At 38.0% G+C, this 25,688-nt stretch overlaps 1 protein-coding gene and 1 long non-coding RNA gene across 4 annotated transcripts in view; one reads left to right on the top strand and one right to left on the bottom strand.

Moving 5' to 3' along the window:
- Nucleotides 1-20,324, top strand: part of LOC111875507 (leukotriene A-4 hydrolase) — a 38,224-nt gene extending 17,900 nt beyond the window's left edge. For 2 of the 3 annotated variants that reach the window (XM_033755844.1, XM_023871812.1), the window contains exons 7-13: nt 2,363-2,503; nt 4,809-5,015; nt 11,303-11,447; nt 13,056-13,227; nt 14,310-14,549; nt 15,135-15,239; nt 19,865-20,324. In XM_033755844.1, the coding sequence (XP_033611735.1) occupies nt 2,363-2,503; nt 4,809-5,015; nt 11,303-11,447; nt 13,056-13,227; nt 14,310-14,549; nt 15,135-15,239; nt 19,865-19,985 (1,131 nt within the window). In that variant the 3' untranslated portion in view covers nt 19,986-20,324. The remainder of the gene's footprint in view (nt 1-2,362; nt 2,504-4,808; nt 5,016-11,302; nt 11,448-13,055; nt 13,228-14,309; nt 14,550-15,134; nt 15,240-19,864) is intronic. The other variant, XM_033755845.1, reaches the window with a different exon arrangement.
- On the bottom strand, nt 16,976-25,622 carry LOC117283190. The gene is made up of 2 exons (XR_004514203.1): nt 25,060-25,622; nt 16,976-17,950 (listed from the first exon to the last, which is right to left on the bottom strand). It is a non-coding gene; the product is annotated as an uncharacterized LOC117283190 (long non-coding RNA).
- Between the last annotated feature and the right edge of the window lie 66 nt (nt 25,623-25,688).

Here is a 25,688-nt window from a genome sequence, read left to right as displayed (position 1 = left end):
TGTGAGAAGGTGAAAGTGATTTTCGCCGACCTCGTTAAGAAGACGCCAGGATCATCAATGGCCGAAGAAGAAGCATTTAAGGGAAGCCATGGGTGGTTCGAGAAATTTAAGAGAAGAACCGGCATCCACAGCGTTGTAAGACACGGTGACACAACAAGCTCCTACACAAAGGCAGCAGAGAACTTCATCGGTGACTTCAAGAAGCTCGTAGATTCTGAGGGTTGCCTGCTGCAACAAGTTTTTAATTGTGATGAGACGGGTCTCTTCTGGAAAAAGATGCCGAAGTGAACCTATATAACAGCAGAGGATAATGCATTGCCCGGCCATAAGCCAATGAAAGACCGTCTCATGCTGCTATTTTGTGCCAATGCAAGTGGTGATTTGAAAATTAAACCGCTGCTTGTTTACCATTCAGAAACTCCACGAGCCTTCAAGAAGTGTAAAGTCCAGAAGAGCAGGCTAAATGTGATGTGGAGGTCCAACAACAAGACTTGGGTGACACGTGGCCTTTTTACTGATTGGAACAATGAAGTGTTTGGTCCTGTGAAAAAAATATTTGCTTGAGATGAATCTGCCACTCCATGTTTTGCTTGTTATGGACAACGCTCCTGCCCATCCTCCAGACCTACAAGATGACCTCCTTGAAGAATTTAAATTCATGAAGATCCAGTCTCTGCTTCCCAACACCACTCTGTTACTCCAGTCTATGGACCAGCAGCTTATTTCTAACTTTAAGAAGCTGTACACTAAAGCACTCTTCGAGTAATTTAACTATTCAAGCGTTGTTTTGAGGTGACTGAAGGGACCAATCTCACTCTCAGAGAGTTTTGGAAATATCAATTCCACATCGTTGCCTCCCTCAAGATGATCGAAAAGGTGTGGGAAAGGGTTGCCAAGAGAACCCTCACTTCTGCTTGGAAGAAGCTTTGGCTGGAGAGCATTGTCGAATGTGACTTTGAGGGGTTTGAGATAGTACCTGTGGAGCCTGTAGTCAACGAGATTGTGTCTTTGGCCAAGATCATGGGGCTGGGGGTGGATAACAATGATATCGATGAGCTTGTGGAAGAGCACAGCCAAGAGCTGACCACCGAAGAGCTTACATTGGAGTTACATTGTGTTTCACAGCAAGAAGTTGTGGAGGAGAGTTTGTCAGAGGAGGAGGAGGAGGAGGAGGAGGTAACAGCAAAGCAACAATCTTCTGGTGCAATAAGAGAAATGCTGAAAGCATGGGAAACTGTTGCATCGTACATTGAGAAGCATCACCCTAATAAGGCAGTGGCTATGCGCGCTACAAATTTATTTAATGATAATGCTGTGTCACAGTTTCACCAAATTTTGAAGCATCGGCAAAAACAAATGTCTCTAGACAGCTTTCTAGTAAGAAAGAATTAGAAATGTATCATAAATAATAAACTAATTATTTCAATTTTTTTTTTCTGCAAATCCAATTTGCATTCCAGGTTGGTTCATTCCGCATAGAAGACAAGATGAAGATGATTCACACTCCTTAACAATGTATATATAATTTTCTTTGAATAAACGTTATACATAAAATGTTTTGAGTATTTTTTCGGCATGGAACACATTATCACATTTTACATCAATTTATATGGGAAAAATTGTTTCCCTTAACGAGTGTTTCGCATTACGAGTAAGATTCTGGAACTAATTATGCTCATTTAGCGAGGTTCCACTGTAGTCTGTTGTCTTTCAAACAGCAGTTTGGTGACCATTTCTTACCATTTCAATATAGGTATATACTTGTATGTATGTAATATCTGGCTCAGTTCTTGAAGTTGCCAAGCCTTTTCTCATCTGTAACATGTTCTTTTCTGTAAAACACTACTGCAACCACAAAGCAAACTGAATTCCAATGCAGTTTGACACAAAACTGTTGAATCTTTTAGTCATATGGAGTAGCACACACCAGTTCACTAGATTTTCACCATAGATAAAGTTACTTGGGGATTTATTGAACTTACTTGTCTGTACTTGCTGGTGTATGTACATTTCATGTGAAACAGTACACAGTTACATTAATTATTATTATTAGTAGTGGTGGTGTTGTAGTAGTTTATTTTAACATATCAGGGTGGATGGAATGGGTAGGGCATAACAGCATTCATGGGATATTTCATACAAAATTTTCATCAGAAATTTTGAAGGGAAGAGACCTCGGAAGACTAGGCATAGATGAGGGGATAATATTGTAATGATGGTGAGGAAATAGGTGAAATGGTGTGGAATGGAACCTATGGTTTCCATGAAAGGAGGGTAATTTCTTGAGTAGCTGAGTGTCTGTTACCTTCTCAGGAAGGACTGCTTCATGGATTTTTTTTTTTTAATATGTATATGTTTACAGACTGAACAAATGTTGTTAGCTGCTGAGAGCATTTGTGGTGAATATGTGTGGGGAGTCTATGACTTGCTTGTTCTACCACCCTCTTTTCCCTTTGGAGGAATGGAGAATCCTTGTCTCACCTTTGTTACTCCAACTGTGTTGGTAGGTATGTTACATTTCAGTAACTTACTGGTAATAAGTATTTAATGTTTTTTGTGGTTTGCAGTGGAACTTCCATTTGTTAGCAAGTTTACTGTTTTCATGATTTGTAAGCCTTTTTACATTTCAAGTGTTTAGGTATGTATGGGGAGTGGGAGGTAATGTTTGGTGAGTATTATAGTGGCCATTGAAATGCCAGTTTCTGCTGCTGTATCTACAGAGATGTATGCCTGTAGAATAGTGCATGGTCTATGTGTATGTTCCCATAGAAAGAACTTAATTGGACATCAATTTTGTTTTCAGTTGGTAAGGTTGTGGCATGATTAGTTATCCAAATACTTTATTTTCTAAATGCTTCCAATGGTTAAGGCGATCGTTATATAAGCATTTAAAATTTATGATTATGAAGTGTTGTTTTACATAGAATTCTGAATGTATTCGCAAAATATGAATGCATTTTTATAAATCAGCATTAATGTTTATCCCATTAGCTCTTCAAATAATGTTATTTTTCTAGCCATTTTTCAATGTAATTTTTTCTATGCTCTCAGGGAACTTATCAGGAATGTTTGGATCATGTTAATTTAAGGACACTGTTTCTGATGCTGATGAAATGCTATCTGTTTTATATTAGACATTCTTTACCTTCAGTCCCTTAGTTTGAAACTTAAAGGTGAGGAAGTATGAACAGTTAATTTAGAAATCAAATGTTCTGCGCATGAACAGTTGAGTATTTTGTAACATAGGTCATTGAATCAGTGCTAGATAAAATATGAGTTTGTAGCTGTAAAATTAATATCTGTTTTTAGGATTCGTAGCAGCATAGGCTAGGAAACTTCATATTAGAATCTGTGAAGGCTTCAGTAGAATCTTCTTGTATGTAATCTCTTTAGAGGCATAATTTAATTCTAAGTAGTTTGAAGAAGTAGAATAGGTAGTTGTTACAGGTATGAGACATGTTCAGATGAAACCAGTTTGGGGATTGTTTTGGCAGATGGGTAAAGACTTAAAAAATAATCCCCATTTACACTGAGATGAGCATTCCATTGATGCACCTGCTGATAGAGCCCCTCTGCAAGAAATTCTGTGGGCTACTGCGTGAACCACTGCAGCCTTGAAGTCTTTGTTTGGCTGTAAACTTCAGTGTTGGCAGGTCCAGGTTGTACTGGGTTTGGCTTAACACACTCTGGCCCCTGAAGCATAGTGTTTCCTGGACAATGCAGGCCACATGGTAATGAGTATTGTCATGCAACATGATGACATCCATGGTGAACATGCTTGGACACTTTCTTTTGATGGTGATACAGTGGTCTTGGAGGGTTCAGTGGTAGTGCTGTGTGTTAATGGTGATGCAGGGGCATCAGTCCTTTACACAAAGAAATTTGATGTCAGCTTTTTGGTCCTCTTTGAGCAGATTCTATAGCTGGAATTCCAGCATTTAATTATAATTAAGTCACATTCTTTGTGTTTTCTTTGATATACCTGTTCTCTTGTACAGCTTATGGTCAGCTGCTTGTGTTTCATGCACACAGCGTCTGGTAAATTACTGCTGTGTCATGTGCACAACCATCTGGTCCGCTGCAGCTGGCCATATTTGCGTGCAGTTCTACAAATGTGTTTCATTTGAACAATGTTCATATAATTGACATGCAGTTGCAGAATGTTGGAATGTGTAATTACATTATATATCATTACTGAAAATACACATTTGGATATGCATAAAAGAATACTGTCTCATGTTATAAATTGTAGAACTAGATCTGTTATATTACTGGACATGTGTATCTATATATTTATGTGTTTACATGAACTGAGTAGTATTTAAGCATAATGATTTAATTTAACACTCTGTTTTACACATTTTTTCTTAATATTTTCAGTTCTTATTCTGCTAGATATGTCACTGTACTGCTTAGAAAAATGAAGCATTGTTTTTCTCCCATAAATTTCATCTTCCATTGTTGCTGTTTAAATCACAGAGAAAATTTTCTGTTTGTCATGATGACTAATATGTCACCTCTCTTCTCTTCAAGAAATAAAGTATACTCTCCATGGAGTCATTAGCTGCTGAAATCAATGAAAAAAAGAAAGTCTTTAAGCTTTCAAATGTGGCATGGCATATACACTATTTTCTTGGGTTTCTGTTGGATAGTGTGAGGCTACAGAAACAACAGAATGCTTTCTGATCATGAATGTGTTTATTACCATTCTATCAGTGTGTATTATTTCTGTAATGGTCAGTTTCTAACAGAATGTAATGTCAAGGATTTGAATGCCTTTTGCTATGAATTTGGTTTTGTTTATCTAGGCAGGAGATAGGTCTCTTGCTGATGTAGTGGCTCATGAAATCAGCCACAGTTGGACTGGAAATTTGGTTACTAACCGGAACTTTGAACATTTCTGGCTTAATGAAGGATTCACAGTATTTGTGGAACGTAAGATTCTGGCAAAGTTGTATGGAGAGAAGGCTCGACATTTTTCAGCAATTGGTGGATTGAAGGACCTGAAAGATGCAGTAAGTACTATGAACTTTATTATGAAATTTGTTACATAATATCCATGATATGTAGACCAGTGAGATAGTATCAAGAGGTGTTTCTTGCCAGCTTATATATTAAATTTACAGTTTTTGTAGTTATCTGTTATATTATGACATGGCGACTGAAAGCCGGAATATCAGTTCCAGAAAAGTCATCTATTGGTAGGCAATGGCTGTTAAGCACGTTTTTACAGCCACCAATATGTTCTCATATTAGCAGTACTAGGGCAGTTGCTAGGCAGCAGCCAGCTTAACACATCACTCAACAATACAGGAATTTTTGGAAGCGGTATTTTCTGTGCAGTCTTTGTAAGGGTTATGTGATGTGGAGTTTTGAGTGAGTTGGGCAGTGAACCCAGTTCCTGGGGGTATAACCAGGCCACCCTGTTTCTGGGGGATATAAATATGGGGACTTTGCCCTCCAGGTGTGGGGGGAGTCTCGAATCTGAGAGAGTAAAATGTGGTCATGAGTCCCACTGGACTCAGACCCGAGAATGACTGTGCTGGTGAGGATCAGCAGCAATTGTAAATGACAAATCCATCCTCTTGTCAGAGAGGACGCTACATAAGGACTGTGACTGCAAGTGTGCAGTTGGGAAAACATTTACTGGTTGTGAGCCTCAAGGGGTTTGTCACCAAGATGAACTGTTGGGGGTAAACTGCCAGGCATAAAGTAATTCTGACAGGCTCCCATTTTAACAGTGAGATGATAAATGTCACCACTGTACTGCAACAGATCATGACAATGCTCTGTGAAACTGTGTCAGAAGAGAACAACATAATGGTTATCACAAAAATGGTACTTGATGATATCTGATGGAGTTCATAGGCTGCTTGAAGTCCTATTGTTTAATTCGAATGGAATTTGGTGGCAGCTCAATCAGATCAGTAAAGAGCTGTAAGACCTAAATATAGATGGGCTCCGCTCTCAGAGACATTTCAAACCCCATGTGAGGTTCTTTATTCCAAATTATCACTTTTGTTGGATTGACCCCTTCCTGGGAAGAAAAGGTGTTCCCCATAACCATGTAGACCTGTCTCCCCTTATTTCAGTAGAAGCCACAGGGGTCTGCATAACGATCAGTAATATGGAAGTGCTACGTGCAACAGACTGTAAGTCACCAGGTGACACCTGGAGTGATGCAGACATCATTTAGCTCTTAAGCTTTAGACATAAATCGGTACTGGCAGGAGACCTGAATGATAATCATTCATTTTGGAGCAATATAGTTTCCAGCCCTTCAGGTGTGATACTACTCAGTACTGCATATACTGTAAATACGTTTGAAATTTTGGCACCGCAATATCCCACTTATTACTTTCCTGTGGGAAATGGTGACATGCTCGATATTGTTGCACACAGGAATGTCTGACTGTCAGATGGCATTGTCACTGATATTCTGGACTCAGATCACCTACCAATCATTTTCCACTTACTGGATCATGTTAGAAATGGGAATCTTTTGAACCCAGTTGACAAATTCACAGATTTGGAGCAGTTTATAAACCCGGCCTTTGAATTAATTTCACCTAAAATCCAAATTAACTTGGGAAGAAGGCGAAAAAGTGGCTTTCAACTTCACTGCTTCTGTAGCTTTGGCGCATAGGCTATAAACAAGCAAAATTACACCCTCAGACCTAAGTAAGGATCTACCTGGTCTGGAGAGCCAGCTAAAATATAAGCAGACTTCAAGGAAACTGTGGCAAGTAACCTGGGATCCAGCATGCAAAATGGCAGTTAATTGGGTCACCAAAACCATCAGACAAATGACCCATAGAGAGGCTCTCGAACAGTGGGGAACAAAACTAGGGAATTGTGAGATCATGCTTCAAGCTCTGTGGCCTAATGTGAAATTGCTTATGAAAAGGGATGGACCAAAGGCACAAACCGCTGTTCATGGCCCTTTAGGAATCACATATCACCCAAATGAGAACGCTAACATGATTGCAGATTGTTTAGAAAACCAGTTCACATCTCATGACCTGTGTGAAACTATGAGTGATGGGTGGAGACTAGAGTCCAAGCTCTGCTTGCATCTGTAGACGACACCCTACTGGGGAGAAGTAAGGCTGTGTGACAGAAATTAGTGAAGACATTGTAATTGAGAAAAGTTTGTGTACTTGATGTTATTCCAAAGAAATGCCTCTTGACATCTTCCAAGGAGATCACTGGTACATCTGACATTTTATTTCATCACTAATTTTGGCTGTCCCATTTTCCAGAGCCTAGGATGGAAGCAAAAATATGTTGCCAAAACCTGGTAAAGACCCAAAATTCCCTCAAAATTTACATTCAATTAGCTTCTTGTTCACAGTGGACAAACTATTCAAGGAAGCTATTCTGAAAATAATCCAAAGGTACAGTGAAGAAAGAGGCCTGCTTAATGTAAGCCAGTTTGGTTTCTATACCTGTCACAGCATGATGCTTTGATGTATGAGACTTATAGTCTCCAAGGTGCACACCCATTTGCAATTTGCATACTGCTTTCAACATTCCATATGTATACAATTATAAGAAAGTTGTGAAGGCAACAAGCAGAAGTTATACAAAATTGTGAGAATGAACGTGTTTGTAGTATAGGAGAAGGCAAAGCCAGACATAAATAATATGAGAGACTTAAAACATGGCAGTGATCAAGCTTACAACAGTTCAGGTGACTAAACTACCATAGTAACATAAGTCTGATATGCTTTGCAATGCCTGGACTGGCAGAGGATTTATATATAGTGCAAAAGCAAGAATTATCAGTAAAATGCCATGTGTATAATACGTATGCTTGACAAGCCCAAGCATATTCATAAATGACTGACTGTGACTGTTCAGCCAAAAGAAAACAGTGGTCATGACCCTTGAGGAGCCTGGTGTCAAGCTGAAGTGATTGGTGGTTAACCCCCAGTTGTAATGCAACTCTAACTGTGACTCTGGAGTCTTGAGCTGTATTGTTAGATGCCACTGCCAAGTAATGCCTAGTAAAAATTTAGCACTTGCAGTTCTGATTTATAGTGTTTGTAGATTAGTGGAAGTGTTATAGTTATTTGTAGGAGAGACACTGAGTAAATTCAGTTATCAATCCAAACCCCATATCTGGTCCCTAGCATGTGGCAGTATATTATGTGTAAAGATCTCCACCTGATGGTTTTTTTTAAATAGACCAATACATGTCATGGAATTGGTCATATTTCATTCATTTCCTTTATTTTCCATATATCCATAAAGGTAACAAACCTAGGATGTGGAAATGGTCCCTTTGAAAATAGATATATCAAGATACATATACAAAATTACACGAGTCACATAATCAGAATCACTTACATTAATCGATTAACATAAATAATAATAATATAAAGTAAAAAAAATAATAATAATATAAAATAAAAAAAATAACTTACTATAAAAGTTGAATTAATACAATTTTATTTAAATAACCTATATTAACTGAATTAAATACATTACAAATTTACAGNATAATCAAAATCACTTACATTAATCGATTAACATAAATAATAATAATATAAAGTAAAAAAAATAATAATAATATAAAATAAAAAAAACAACTTACTATAAAAGNCAGATTTAAAACTTCTCTCATAAGTAGCCAACATTTTTTTATTGTTTGAGGAAGATGATTAAAAACTTTAATACCTGATATGTACGCACCTTTATTGTATTTTTTAGATTAACTGCAGGTAAATATAAATTATTGAGGGCTCTAGTTTTATATTTGTGAATCTCATTGTTAAAATTAAATAAATGTTTATTGTTAATTGTGTGTAAAAGTAATGACTATATGTACTGAGAGTACAATGCCATTATTTCCAAATTCTTAAAAATGTCCCTACCAGACTCTCTTGGTCTAGAATTTGTTATAATTCTGATAACTTTCGTTTGCAATATAAAAACTTTGTTAACACAAGAAGAGCCACCCCAAAACATTATACCATAACTTATGATAGAATGTATGTGAGCAAAATCAATTAGCTGTAACGTATCTTAAGGGACAATATATTTTATATTTCTCAATGCATAACATGCAATGGAAATTTTATTAATAACATAATCAATATGCTGTTTCCATGAAAGTGTATCATCAATAATTAATCCCAGAAATTTTGTCTCAGTCACATTTGTTAAATTTATCTGATTATAGTTAATTTGAGTAGTGATATTATAATAATTCATAGGTCAAAACTCAACATATTGAGTCTTATTAAAATTCAAGGTAAGCACATTTGCATAAAACCATGTATTTATATCTTTGAAAGTTTGATTAAGATTTATTTCGAAGTTTGACTTATTAGTGTCAGTTAGTATAATGCTGGTGTCATCAGCAAATAATACCATATTATTATTTTTATTTATTATTTTAGGTAAATCATTAATATAAAGCAGAAAAACAAGGGACCAGGAATTGAGCCCTGTGGAACACCGCATTTAATTGTTTCCCATTTGGATCAGTTGTTACTGTCAATTCTACTGTAGTACCCAATACAACTTTTTGATATCTACCTGTCGAATAAGATCCAATAAGTGTTTTGAATTTTCCTTCAGTTCCATAGAATTCCACTTCATCCAATAATACTTTATGGTTAACATAATGAAACACCTTTTGTAAATCACATAAAATGCCTCCCATCATTAACTTGATTCAGCGCAGTTAAAATATTATTTATCAATGTAAAAGCTGCCTTCTCAGTTGAGGAGTGTGTCCTAAAACCATATTGTTCATGTACCAACAAATTATTTGCTTCAGTATGAGTAATAAGTCTCACATATATGAGTTTTTCGGTGATCTTAGAAAAATAAGTCAACATTGACATAGATTTATAGTTGGATATATTATGAATTTTCCCTTTTTTAAATAGTGGTTTAACTATGACAAAGTATAATCTATGAGGAAAAGTACTAGTATTAAGTACTGCATTACAAATATGAGTAAGTGGAGAAATTATTAATGGTGAATTTAATTTTATTATGCTGTTTGAAATTTCATTATAGCCACTTGATTTAAGAAATAAAGTTTGAATGTTTGTTATATGATGTGAAACAAACTGCTTCTCACTGCTCATACTACCACAGTCAATAAGTTCGTGGAATGGCCGCAAAGCGTTGTTGCAATGCGCTACAGTGGATAGGTTGAGGCACGATATGATGCCCTGTCGGTTCATCTCTCATCACAGTACGAGGCAGTTGTGTGCAAACAGTGTAAGTAGAACTACGACCTCAATTGTGAACTGCAGTTAAATGCAAGTGGCAGAAATTGAAAATGTGGCAGTTTGAACAATGGGCAAACATCAAGTTCTGCCAAAAACTAGGCAAATCCCCTAACGAAACATTTGGCATTGGAAGAATTGGCTGTTGCTACACGACAGTGCCCCTGAACATAGCTCTGTTCTTGTCCAAGAGGAACTGACAAGGCAACAGGTCACTGTATTGCCAATCCGTCTGTACTCACCTGATCTTGCACCATGCGATTTCTTTCTCTTTCACTGCTTGAAAGCAAAGCTACATGGTTGTAGATTTCAGTCGTCCGAGGAGGTGGTCATTGCCACAATAGATGGAGTACGGGAATTTCCTGCCAATATGTTTCAGCAATGTTTACGGCAGCTATATCAACGTTGGCAGACTTGCATAGCAGCCAGTGGCAACTATTTTGAGGGCTGATGTGGATCTGTGTAAGTGTATGTGAATACCTTGTAATATGATGCGAAAAAACCACATTCTACGAACTTAATGACTCTACCACATATATATCATGAGGCAAGAAAAAAGAAAAGAATGTGAAGAGAATTGTATTTTAAATTTAAAGCTATGTGAAGAATGTGATAACCATTTATCACGTTAGTGTATACAGTAAAAGTTGTGGTATTCGGCACTGGATGATCCAGAAAGTTCTGTTAAACAATAATTTACTAATTTGTTTGAATATGATGATTGAAACTTATTTATCTAGATTATGTATACATCTTGTTATGTAAGTGGTAATGAAAAGAAGTTCTGGGGGGAAAACGTAGAATATCAAGTGACAAGTTAAATGCCCTGATGTTTCTGGGTACATTAAGATACACATTAGGTATTAATATAACATTGTAGTGTTGGAAAAATTATGATTTCTGGCAACCCATTGGTTTTGGTGGTGTCAGATATTCCAATTTTTACTATATATTGGTTCAGTGGAAGGATTAATATGTTCCATTTTTCAAAATCTGCATTCAGTTACCACATCCTGTGTCCCACCTGTGCCTTGGTATTTGATTTTGTACAGATATCAGCCCTTGGAGAAAACAGCCCTCTGACATGTCTAGTGCCAGATTTGAGAGGAATTTCTCCTGAGGATGCATTTTCTACTGTCCCCTATGAGAAAGGTCATACTCTTCTGTTCCATCTTGAAGAGCTTGCTGGAGGACCAGGTGATTAAAGTATTCACCTACTTACAAAATATAATTATTGTTATTGTTGTTGTCATCATCGTTGTTGTCATATAACTATGGATTTTAAGATGTTTCCGAATACCAGACTATGGATAAAGTCCAAAAATTCCAGTAATTCAGACATACAGTGCAACCTTGCTTAACGAGCATAATTCGTTCCAGAATCTTACTCGTAATGCGAAACAATTTTTCCCATATAAATTAATGTAAAATACAATAATGCGTTCCATGCCGAAAAAAATACTAAAAAATGTTTATGTATAACGTTTATTCAAAGAAAATTATATATAGTGTGACATGTTGCGCAATGGAGCCCCTCCCTACCCAGCAGTGATGTGGCAACTCTGGCCACAGTGACGTGGCGGATGAGTCAGCGCTCCGTCCCCGCCACTCTCCCCACGGTGACGTAACACGCAACGCGCGGTGACATAACACGGCGCGAGTAAACAGCATTGCTAGGCTATACGCAAACACGGCGACGTGTCACCGGTTCCTACTGTGACAAGGCACTCATTATGTAACAGGCAAGCACTGTGGCTATATAAGGGAACTGCACAGCACCGGAGTAAGGTAACTTGTAGCCGTCCCTGGAGAGAGTTAAAGTGCATCAGTGCCGAAGACAGTTCTCCAGTCAGCAGCCTACAGTTGGAGTATAGCAGCGTTCGTGGAAAGAAGAACCAGATGTGTGTGTAATTGGGAGTGTGTGATACAGAGAGACTTGTATAGCTCCCGTACTGTAGAAACGTGTAGACTACTGAAGATAGAGTGAACAGATTATTGCGAATAGGGTTATAAAGTGTGAAACCCCGCAACTGTGTTGTAATTAATTGTAGCTGAGACTTATAGGTTGTTAAATAAACCAATTAACAATCTCTACGGCGTATTCAGTAACGAAACACGTTACAATATATATATATATATATATATATATTGTTAAGGAGCATGAATCATCATCTTTTCTTTTACGCGGNNNGCTAGATCAGCCACGCTCACACCCTGTTCTCGCTTTTCAATGATTTTATGTTTCATTTCTATGGTTATTTTTATTCTCTTGTGGCTGTCTTTTTGCGGCTTTTTCTTCGGGGACATTTTTGCAAGGGTTATTAAACTTTCACAAATAATATTTCTGAACACAAGTTTGGAAAAATGTGTGATCACAAGCGACACTAAGATGCTAGCAGAACGAGTGCTAAACACAGACCGATGTAGCAAGCGCACAATCTGGGACTTCCCCTCTCGTCACTCATTATGGGAAACGTTGCTCATTAAGCGAGTCTTTTTTTACAATTTGTTTTGCTCATTATGCGAATTACTCATTATGAGAGGTGCTCGTTAAGCGAGGTTCCACTGTATATTTGTATTTTGAGTTGTGAATTGTTAACTATGCAATGATAAGATCCCGGAGAAGTGGTATACATTTGAGTAATGTCTCTCACTTTTAATACTTTCATTATAAGAACAAAAAATATTTGATAAAAGTGAAGTTATTAAGTAGTCACAAAGTATTTCTTTAAGAGTCATATTATGCTGTGCCATTGGAGAGCATGTTGAAAATTCTTCTGACATTGCAATTTTAATCTTTTGCAGAGGTATTTGATCCATTCCTGAAAGCATACATAACTAAATTTAAATACAAATCAATAGACACAGATGATTTTAAGAAGTTTTTATATGAATACTTTCCAAACAATAGCCTACTTAAGGAGGTGGACTGGAAAGAATGGTTGTTCAAACCTGGAATGCCTCCTGTTATTCCCAAGTAAGTGAAAATAAGCTTTGTTTTCATCCTTCAAAATGATATCTGTAACAGATTCTGCAAAACATGAGAATATAATTTCATTTGAACATTTGTAATAGAGCCTTTTCAGTTCTTCTGTATTCTTTTCCGAGTTCTCCTCTTTCACCTAAAAGGGCACCTTTTCGAACTGGGACTGACAGATGACCCAATTTGTGAAAGGTGCCTACAAGAAGATGAATCAGCCACACACATCTTATGTGATTGTGATGCCATAGCTTACTTAAGATATCGCCACCTGGGTCAGTTCGTAGCTACCTGCGGTAGTGTAGTGGTTGAGGTGCTACGCTACAAGCCGGAAGGTCGCGGGTTCAGGTCCTGATGTCATTGGATTTTTTTCAGTTGACCTAATCCTTCCAGCCGCACTAGGCCCTGGGGTTTACTCAGCCTCTAACAGAAATGAGTACCAGGAATTAATTAAATAATTTTCCTGGGGAGTAAAGCGTAGGTGTCGTGTAAGGCTGACAACCTTACTGCCATCTTTGAGCCGATTGTCTAGATAATGTGGGACCCTCAACGTCTCACAACCCTATGGGCCTTCACGGCCTATTACAGGGATAGCTTTACTTTCTTTTTTTTACTTTCACATCAACGTATTTATTATTCATTATTATTATTATTATTATTCATTAATCGTTATTACTGTTATCACCTGAGCTTGATTCCCAATAGGGCAAGAGTTTTCACTTCTCCACAGTGTCCAGACTGGCTCTGGGGCCCACCCACCCTCCTATCCAATGGGTACTAGAGGGTCTTTCCCTTGGGGAGCGGGTAAAGCAGCAGTGGCATGAAGTTGACCACTTACTCTATCTAGTGTTGAGGTTAAGGAAGATGGAGCTGTACCTGCATTCTTCCTTATGTCTTCATGGCATAATGATTAACTAATTAAGCACAGGGATACCTTTACCTTTGCTGTTTGTTAACTTTAACCTCCATTGTTATCTCAGTATTCCATGTTCTTATGGTGGTTAAATGTAGATCAGAAATGTTGTAGCTGCATTTTGATATAATCTGGCATGAAGAATGTATGTTCACCCATTTCTTAGGTATGACACCTCATTACAAGAAGTATGCACAGGTCTGTGTATTAAATGGATGGAATGGGATGCAGTGGCAGGTGGTCCTTGTCCATTTAAACCTGACGACATAAATAATATGAGTTCCGGACAGGTGCGAGAATTTTTGGCTCAGCTGCTTGAGGAGAACCCTTTGTCTGTTACCAAGCTACAGACAATGGAGAATACATACAAATTAAATTCCATGGGCAATTCTGAGATATATTTCAGGTAAGTAAAAAGGAAGATCTAAAAAAAATATGAAAATAGGGTTGTTGAGAAAGAGGAACTTTCACCACAACAAGGACACCTTACAGGTGCTACAGAGCTTCTCATTGGTAGTGTACATAGTGTGGATGAAGTAACTGTTCTTACCTAGATAACTATTTATTTAATAAAGCCACCAGTATGACAGGTTTTGCCCTTGTCATGGACTCCTGTCCTACTACATGTTTTGACCTACCTTAAGGGTCACCATAGGATATTTTACATTGTGAACTGCAGTGTAATATCAATTTATGTGCATTATTTCTTTCATGAAAGGTCCTTCAGGAAGGTTTTACAGTTCATGGACAGCACACACTGTCATGTTTAAAGATTATTACTGTTATAACATAAATTGTTAAAAACAATAAGATTAAAATTCACATGCACCTCTGAGAATACTAAATCATCATTGCAAACCTTCAGGACCACAATATGTCTAGGTCCTCAGTTAAGTGCTGTTCCCTGTTTCTGTTAGATGTACAAAGATGATAATCAACTATGTACTGCATTCCATATAGAATTAACAATTTTTAATAAACATTCATGCAGGTGGCTTCGGTTGGGTATCAAGGGCAGGTGGAAAGAGCAGGTGGACCGTGCACTAGAGTTCGTTGTTGCACAAGGCCGTATGAAATTTGTTCGGCCCCTTTACAGGTGAGCTTTACAGTACAAAGCTTATTTTCTTCACGCAGTGGACATGATTGAACAGCTTGGTTTAGTCCTGTTATATTCTGAATCTTTTCGAGATAGCATACCCCTTTCACTGTTCCAGTTAAATAGAACAGCAGTCTACTTAGCGTCATGGCGGAAATAAATTAACTGCTACAAGGAACATTCCATATATAATGCCTCCTATTTTTTTTAATGAAAACTACAATAGATACAGAAAGCATAATAAAGCAGTTAAATAGAGCAAGATTTGAGCTACTTACAGTTATTTTTCCACATAATCACCACCACCATTCGTTATGCACTTTTGCCAGCAATGAACAAGAGCCTGTATGCCGCACCTGTAAAAGTCTGCACCAGCAGAGGCTAGCCACTTTCTTACAGCTGCAATGACAGCATCATTCTCTGGAAAATGTTGCCCATGTAGTCAATCTTTCATAGGCCCAAAGAGATGGAAGTCTGAAGGTGCTAAATTGGGGCTATAAGGTGGATGTGGTAGGACAGTCCAGCCAAACTTTGCAGTGTGCATGTTGGTCACCAACCTGGTATGGGGTCTAGCGTTATCATGTTGCAAGCGATAGGTTGTCTGCTTCTCTGACCTAACTCGGGAAATGCGGGCTTTCGGCTTAGTCAGCGTCGTCTTGTATTGTTCAGAATTGACAGTGTCACCAGGCTCCAGGAAATCGAAGAAAATCACACCCTGCCTATCCCAAAAGACCATGCAAATCACTTTCCCTGCCAATGGCTGTGTCTTGTACTTCTTTTTTCTTGGGTAATCCGGATGTCGCCACTCCATGGACTGTCTTTTGGATTCTGGCTCATAGTGGTGACACCATGTCTCATCTCCAGTGACAGTGCTGTCCAGAAACTTGTCACCTTCAGCCTCAAACTGGTGTAACAGGTCCTGACAGACTTCAATTCGATGAGTTTTGTGGTCCTGTATAAGCATCCGCAAGACCCACCTGGAACACACTTTGCGATAATCCAGCTTCCCCAACATCGTTTCCAATGCATTACAGCTGATATTAAGCCGTGCACACAGTTCCCTAGTCGTTATCCGCCGATCTGTATGGATGAGCTGATTGAGGCGCTGTTCATTGTGAGGAGTGGCAGCTGAGCAGGGATGCCCAGGGCATGGCTTGTCGTGCACTTCACTTTCACCACTGTTGAAATGCACTACCCACCGCCTCACTGTGCTGACATCCACTGTATCATCTCCATACACCTTTAGCAAGCGTTGATGGATGTCAGTGGGTGCAATTTGTTTGGCAGTGAGAAATTCAATAACACATCTCTGTTTCGTACGCACTTCTATGTCAGACGCCATTTTGGTAGACTGATCTGCTGTCGCTATCTGTCGCACAACAACCAAACTAACAGTACATTGGCGGGAAGGTTCAACCTTTACTACACCACCACCAACATCCAGCTCAGATGTTAACATATTAACACAAAAAAATAGGAGGCATTATATACAGAATGCCCTTCATAGTTAATATTGTTTTATTCACAATTCAACACAATTTTTCTAGTTAAAACAAATATATATTTTCTTGGTCAAATGCAAGAAGATAACCAGTGGCCATAAATTTATGCCTGTAAGAAGGTGGACCTCCCTGTTCATTTTGGTAATTATTACAAATCTTTTTTTCTTAAGTCTTTGATATAATGGATTGCTATAAACCTCATGGGAGGGTAGGTCATTAACAGTTCACTGGGTGTCATTTTACACCTCTTTAATATATTAACCATCAACAAAATATAATGTGCAGAAAAATAAATTGACACATGTAAAACAAAGAATTGTTCCAAAAAGCAAAAGTCAGTTCTTTGTGGAAATAAAAATAGCTCATAGACCCGTGGCTCCAGCAACCTACCTATTATTTGTTTAGATCCTATGATCAATCACACGGAAATGAAGGTAGGCCTCAAGAGCACCTGCTACAAATTTGGATGAACTAATTGGATACGCTTAAACGGTGGTAACTAACTTTATTGGCCCCAGTACATTGGTTCAAGATCTAGATACAAATTTATAATGTCTGAAAGTATGTGCTGGGTGCTTTACTTGCTAATAATCTGATAGCTGTATCTTACTGGGTCATGGTTCTCTATTGTACACCATTTGAGATCAAGCTTCTAGATCAACTCTAGTGACTGACCAACTTGGCAGTTGCAGAATACTCTCCCTCCTCCTGAACTGCTTCCCTTGACTGACAAAGGGAAAAGGGGTGTGGGAACATCCAACATACTATCACACTGTTTCGTCGATCAACGGACAACACTCACTCCTGAGTCAATAGCACATTGCCGCATATTGCTATCAGCTCTCATATTTATACAGCGCTCGCTATCCAGCTCACTTGTAACCATCACACGCGCTAGCCAATCAGCACTCACAATTGCAACTGCAAGTTTCGCTCCTCCATCAAGCATGGTATAAAAGGCGGAGCCCAAAGCTCACAATCATTAGTGACCACATCAGCCAGTCAGCCATCACACCTAGCCCAGAGCGATCAGTCTTCGGAGTCATCGGCTCATCACTGCATCAGGGATGCTGCCTTGGCTCTGAGGTGGTCATGCCCAACACACCGGGCAACTGGCACAGCTGCCGCCACTCCAGTGACTGTGCTCCGCGACCAGACGTCTTCCAGCAACCACGCTCTGCGACCAGGCAACTTCCGGCAACTGCCGCACTGCAACCAGACAACTAACTCAGCTGCCGCAGCATTAGCCAACACACCGTAGCCAACATCTATTTCTACCGGCGCACGCAGCCCTACATCACCGGTCAGACAGACCAGCCGAATGGCCATAAAACTGTATCTACCGCGTTGGAACAAACGGCCCTTTTCAGGGCCCGCAAACTTTCCAAAGTGGTTGTCTATTGGAGTATTGACAAATCTCACAGGGGATTGGAGTTTGTATGTCAGTGTACAGTATTGCCACCTATGGCCTAAGTTATTGCCATGTTGCTGCTGAAGCACACTTGGCACAATTCTGTGCATATTCTGTTATAAATTATAGTAGCCTTTGGCAATATTGACCCTATTATAATATGTTATTAAGGTAATTATGAATGTAATTTCCAACCAAGTGAACTGTTGTGACACATAATCAGGGTGTCATATTTGATTATAAAACCAACATTTAGTTTATGCATTTCCATTTTATTATTCTTTTTCAGGCGTTTATGTAGGTAACATAATATCAGTTAAAAGATGAAATGATCAAAATTTTCATTTGCGAACTAGTGACAGTTTGTTCTACAACAGTTGGTAGCCCAAAACAAAAATATGTATTTTATTCCATCACATCATTTTGTAGACCAAAAACAACTGGAGAATGTGAAATGTTTTAAATATTTGGGTAACTTGCTAACAGATGATGGAAGGTGTAGTAGTGAAATTAAATCCAGGATTGCCATGGCAAAAGCTGCATTTAGCAAGAAGAAGAATCTTTTTACCAGCAAATTGGATTTAAATTTGAGGAAGAAACTAGTGAAATGCTACATTTGGAGCATAGCTCTGTATGAGGCTGAAACATGGACACTTAGGGCAGTAGATCACAAACATCTGGAAAGTTTTGAAATGTGGTGTTGGAGAAGGATGGAGAAGATCAGTTGGACCGATTATGTGAGAAATGAAGAAGTGTTAATTAGAGTCAGTGAGCAGAGGAATATCCTGCACAAAATAAGAAAACAGAAGGCTAATTGGATTGGTCATTTTTTATGCAGAAACTGCCTTCTAAAAGAAGTTATTGAAGGAAAGATAGAGGGGCAGCTAGAAGTGACAAGAAGACGAGGAAGAAGACATAAGAAGATGCTGGATGACCTTGGGGACATAAGAGGATACTGTCATTTGAAGGAGAAAGCTCTAGATCGCATTAAGTGGAGGAATTGTTTTGGAAGAGACTGTGGACCTGTCGTCTGACAGATCACTGATGATGATGATGATGATGATGATGATGATGATTATCATTTGGAGGACATACTTTCCTCTTCATCTCCTTTGCTTCCCACTGTTGTTCCCACAGTATGGAGCATGATAAGACTGTGCAGATAATTACATAATCTTCCCATTTCCATGTTTTGGATGATATTACATTACTGTCATCTTATTGTATCATTTATATTAATATTAATATCAGGTATTTCTCTTTGACACTTGAGACTTATACAAGTACGGGACCTCTTATTTGGGAAGCTTCATTCCCAAGCTGAGCTGGATTTTTGGATCTCCTGAAATTCTGGTAGATTTACCTACCCAAACTTTGCAGTTGTTTATTTCATGGCAGCACCTTTCTTTGATTTCATAAGTAACTACACACTCTTCTTTATACTCAGCATAGAATGGTTCATTTAGCTTTCACTAGTCATTGAACTACCTGTTCATCTTTTTAGGCATGTCATTGGTAAAGCTGAATGACCACAATAATGTTGGAGAAACAAGTGTACACACAATCATACCTGGCATTCAGACAGAATGGCCAGTCAGCAAACTAACCGGTCATTTCCATCAACTTACCAGTTAGTAAATAGCTACCTTTATATGTGTGCATGAGAAGGAAATCATATGTAATTGTGAATGTGATACTGTTGAATATTGCAGGGACATGTATGACTGGGAAGATGTGAGAGACAAGGCAATAGCTGTGTTTAAATCTAACAAGTCCAAGATGATGTATTTGACTGCCTACACTGTTGCCAAGGATTTGCATTTGGAATCCTGAAGTGCAGCTTCTGGATAAGCTGCTATATGCATCCATATAGGCTGACTGAGATGAGTCCACTGAGATATTTGAAGTGAAGTATTGAGATCTCATTGATAATTCTTGAGGTGAATGCTGTGTGTATAATTTTAATTTGGCTGATTAGTGCATACAGGGTACAGGGATTAATTAAGATTTGAAAGAACTTGATGCATCACTGTAGCAATGAGTCCCATACTAAGTGTGTGGGCCCATTATGTGGTATTTCTAGGACTTAAGTTGGTCAATTTTTAATTTTCTTGTTTATATTTACATGTTATGGGGCACTATGCTACAAGCCAGAAAGTTGCTGGTTCAAGTCCCAATGAGGTCATTGGATATTTTTTCAATTGACCTAATCCTTCCAGCCACACTATGGCCCTAGGGTCGACTCACCCTCTAACAGAAATGAGTAACAGGAATATTCTTGGGGGTAAAGGATGGCTGGCGCATAGGGCTAAGAGCCTTGCTGCCATCTATAAGCCGAGTGTCTAGAAAATGTGGGAACCTCAACATCTCACAACCCTATGGGCCTCCACGGCCTGTTGCAGGGATACCTTTACTTTCTACTCTATAGTTACATGTTATATCAGGTAGTTATGAACTACTGTCTTAAACTTTAAGTTGGCCACCTTATTATGCTAGAATGGATATCCAAAATGTGTGTACTCAAGAGATTAATCCAGTTATGTAAATTAATTTGAAATAGAATTTAATAAAATACCGGGATATGGACTGGGGGACACAGGTTTGATTCCCAAGAGGGACATGGGCATTTTTTACATCACCACCATGTTCAGAATGGTTTTTGATCTCTTGCTCAGTAAAGGTGTTCACAGCAAGTAGCTGACTTATCTGTTGCTGTACAGATTGAGAATGCAGCTTTACCTTCATATCCTTATTAATGCCACTGTGCTAAGAAAGGAATGACTTCATTTGCTTCTAAATACAGCACAATCATCTTCAAGCTTCCCACGGATGGGAGCATCTGGTGCTCAAGTATAGTTTTGCTGCAGATAGTTGTGCTGTTCGTGGAATGGACAGTCTTGTACATACATAAATCTGTGTTTCAGGATATTCATAAGTGCAATCTGCACTGAATATGAAACATGTCACAAGCTTTACAAACAACAATACATCTTTACAATTCCAACATGCCATATCACAATAACAAACAAACATAAATGCAAACAACGTGCATCTAAATAAATACATAAAATAGAGATTATATTTACACTTAATGTCTATATTGATGCCTACTGTGGGACATCCATCAGTCAGCATCCACTCCCCTTCTATTCCTTAGCTGTTGATCCCGACAGAAGATCAAAAATTCATCAACAGTATATGACGGATTATGTATTAGGACATCCCTTATTTCTTTTATATACTGTTTTTTATCATGTACTAAATCAGTTAAATAATCAGGCAGACTGTTAAATATTTTTATACTCATGCAGTGGACCTCTTTCTGCCTCATTGTGAGATGTGATTGTAGGACATGTAAATTTCTTTCGTGTCTTGTTGGTCTCTCATAAATTGAATTATTAAAAGTAAAATACTCCAAGTTATTTATCGTAAAAGTCATCAGAAATAAAATATATTGAGAGACCAGTGTTAATATATTTAACTTTATAAATGCTGGCCTACATGACTCTCTATGTTTCATCCCCATTATTATCCGAATACTCTTCTTTTGCAATAGAAAGATCTTGGCCTCTGACGAATTACCCCAAAAGGCTATTCCATATCTCATGAGTGAATGAAAGTATGCATGATATATCATTTTAAGTGTTGTAACATTACACTATGTTTTCATAATTTGTACTGCATAACATGCCTTTCCCAATCTGGGTAACAGTGATTCAACTTATCAATTTCAATGCCCAAGAATTTAATATGAGTTTCCTCTTGTAATAATTCATCGTTAAACTTTAAATGTACAGGCATATTGTCACAATTGATTGTTTCAAATTTTAACACTTTAGTTTTCCTCAAGTTTGGGGATAAGCCATTGTAGCCCAACAAATTACAAGTAAAATTATTCAGATTACAGTAGATGGGGAAGTGTGCTGTTCTTATCAGGAGAATCTTCATAAGTAGAGTTTCATAATTACTGGGGACGCATGCTTACACAAAGAAAAACCAATTAAGTGTTCAGTTTAAAAGAGCTTGTATGATACCATTACTAGGCTTGAAATTCTCCTTAAGAATCCTTCACAGGAGACCAGGGTTGCAAGTTTCAAGCATCACATTTGCTCTGTTTCTGAAAAGAACTTCAGTGCATGAATATAAACTTGCAGAAGTACCAGGAGTATTTGCATAACAGCAGTATTTATCATTTTCTGTAATCTCTTAAGTCTTATTTGTAATTTGCTATACGAGGGGGGACCCAAAAATAACTGGAAACGACCTGTTGCGCGCGGATGCTTTGTAGTTACGAGTTGTGCTGCTAGGTGGTGTTAGCTGGGGGTCTCCCGTGACTGTTAGTGAGCTGGCATCAGTCTGAGTTAAGTGGTTTGTCTGTGGAGCTCTGTTGTGTGCGTTCCTGTTTCAACCCTTTGGCGATTAGTGAGATGGCCGACCAGAAGGAACAAAGAGTGTGCGTGAAATTGATGAAGATCGTCGAAAGACCATTGACCAACTTTCTGAGGAAACGAACATCTCATGGAGCACGGTCCAGCGAATTTTAACCGAAGGTTTGCACATGAGACGGGTGTCTGCAAAATTTGTTCCTCGCTTGCTCAGAGATGACCAAAGAGAAACCCGCGTGAATGTTTGCCGTGACTTGAAGAGTGAAGTGCAGTTTTCCCTGACAGAAAGCAAAATTTCACGCACACTCTTTGTTCCTTCTGGTTGGCCATCTCGCTAATCGCCAAAGGGTTGAAACAGGAACGCACACAACAGAGCACCACAGACAAACAAGCCATTTCTACGTGCAAAACTTGCACGTAGAAATGGCCAGTAACAGTACCAACTTCTTGGTCCAACTCCGCAATGGTCATTCTTCGATCACATTGAATCAGTTGTCGCACTTTTCGAATCATTTCTACAGTTCTGGATGTCGAAGGTCTCCCCCTGTGCTGGTCATTCTCTAACGTCTCCTGCCCATTCTTAAACTGGGAAAACCAGTCGTAAACTGTGGAGTTCTGTAGTGCAGTATCACCGTAAACTTGCTGCAGGGCTGATAGCGTCTCTGAAGCAGTTTGTCCCAATTTGCACATGAACGTTATGTTCGAACGCTGTTTGAACTGTGACATTGCGCCGAATGACCAACTCACGTTTAATTCAAACTGAACAGTAACAACGTTGCACACTGAAACCTGTCGCACCTGTGAGCAGACATGCTGAGCTTCCCACTACAACAGTGTGTGCGCTAGCTTATTGCTTGTTCTCCATCTCCAGGGGAATTCGGGAACTTTTTGACTGACCTACATACCTTGATTAGGCCACGACCAGTTCTTATGCAGTTCTATTTAATCCAGAAGCATTATCATAGCCTAGTTTCTTACGCCATCGTAAATCACAAAATTACATTATCGTCACGGAACTTCACTGAACCGCACAGCAGGAATGTGGACATCGTAAAGTGTAACTGCATTAAAACATGTGTATGTGAACATTGTTATTTTTTGCTGCTTTGGAATAATGATTGATAATGGATATACTATCTGTTATTGATTCGTATGATGCAGCACATACTGATGATCGATATACCATTATTATTGATGATAATGATTTGTACAACCTTTATATGCAAAGTAAGACTCAGGAACATAAAGACATCTATAAAGCATATAAAAAGGAATATAATGTAATATTAAAAAATGCAAAAGCAAACTACATCCAGAATATTATAACCAGATCAAATAACACTCCAAAAATATTGTGGGAATTTGTTAATAGAGAAAGAGGCTCACCAAAAAATACTCTCACTAGTAATATACACTTACAAGATGGAAATGAAATAGTCTCAAGTCCGAGTAGAACATGTAACAGATTTAACAAAACCTTCATAGAAACTAAATAAACTTATATTTGACAAAAATTTATTACATCCACAAACCAGTAATAACAATATAAGCATAAAAGATTCACTTGTCCTATTAGAAATAACAGAGACTGAATTGATTAAAGTAATTCAGGGCATGAAGAATAAAAAATCAGTAGGACTTGATGACATCTCACCATATCTGCTAAAAAAATGTACACCTTACATAATAAAGCCACTCTTAGAATTGGTCAGTGCATCAAGCAAAGAAGGCATCTTCCCTTCTAAACTAAAAAAAATCAGTAGTCTGACCAGTCTACAAAAACGGGATAAAAGAAGATGCAAATAACTATCGTCCAATTACTCTTATACCTGCCCTATCAAAGGTTCTGGGAACAGTAACAGCTAACCAATTAATATCATTTTTAGAAAAACACAATATACTTAATAAATCTCAGTTTGGATTTAGGAAAAATAAATCTACTAACAATGCAATTGCCACAATTATTGAAAACATAATAAAAAGTTTGAATGATAAAATAAAATGCAACTGTGTACTATTAGACCTATCAAAAGCCTTTGACTGTATTCAACATAACATTCTCATGGATAAATTATACAAATATGGAGTCTGTGGTATACCACATAAGCTAATCAAATTCTATCTCAGAAACAGAACTCAACACATAAAAGTAACACACACAGAAGGCAATCGTATAAAATATTTGTCAAGTAGCCTCCCAGTGAGATACGGAGTCCCCCAGGAATCGGTCCTTGGCCCATTACTCTTCATCTTGTATATAAACGATATCCCACATCTAACACAAGGCAGATCAATAATGTATGCTGATGACACATCAATACTGAATGTAGGACAAGATATGAATGAGCTTCAAAACACGACTTCAAATAATATAGGAGTGGTAGAGCAATACTTTGAGACAAATAATTTATTTATAAATCCATCTAAAACTTACTATACTCTTCCAGACAAAACAATGCAGGCAGGAAAGTAATCTAAAAATCCTAATAAAGAAATTTCCTAGGGATAGTAATAGATAGTACCTTGAGCTGGGAATTACATGTTGAAAAAACCTGCAATAATTAACAGGCTATCTAAAATACTCGGTTTAAATGAAAGAAGAATGTTGTATTATGGTTTGATCCTTCCTCATCTATCATATGGAATAACATCTCGAACTGTGCTGGGATAGCTTTAGAAATCTAAAGATACTAACAGTATACTCGCTATATATACAAGAAACAATTCTATATGTGTTAAAAAAAAGTGTAACTGCACAGTGAAAGAACGAATACACACATACAACACAAGAAATAATAAAGACTATCATATATATGGGCACAACTTAGAACTTTATAATAGTAATCCTTCAGTAGCTGGCTGTATCTTTCACAACAAATTGCCTAACAACATAAAAGAAATAAAAAAACAAACTCAGTTCACAAGGGAATTGAAGAAGTTACTTATTCAGAGGTGCTATTATGCAAGGGAGGACTATTTGAACCACGTATTCTCGAATATTTGCTGCTGATGTAAGCAGTATATAGTTTATAATGTATAAAATGTTATATATCTTATATAATTTTTAGTATTAAGATTGTTGTAATTTAATACTGTATATTTGCAGAAAGACTTGTCCTGTATAATTGTATCATGATCTACAGAATTAATA

This window comes from Cryptotermes secundus, unplaced genomic scaffold (assembly GCF_002891405.2).
Source record: "Cryptotermes secundus unplaced genomic scaffold, Csec_1.0 scaffold457, whole genome shotgun sequence".
NCBI lineage: Eukaryota > Metazoa > Arthropoda > Insecta > Blattodea > Kalotermitidae > Cryptotermes > Cryptotermes secundus.
This window is presented reverse-complemented; position numbering and strand designations above follow the sequence as displayed.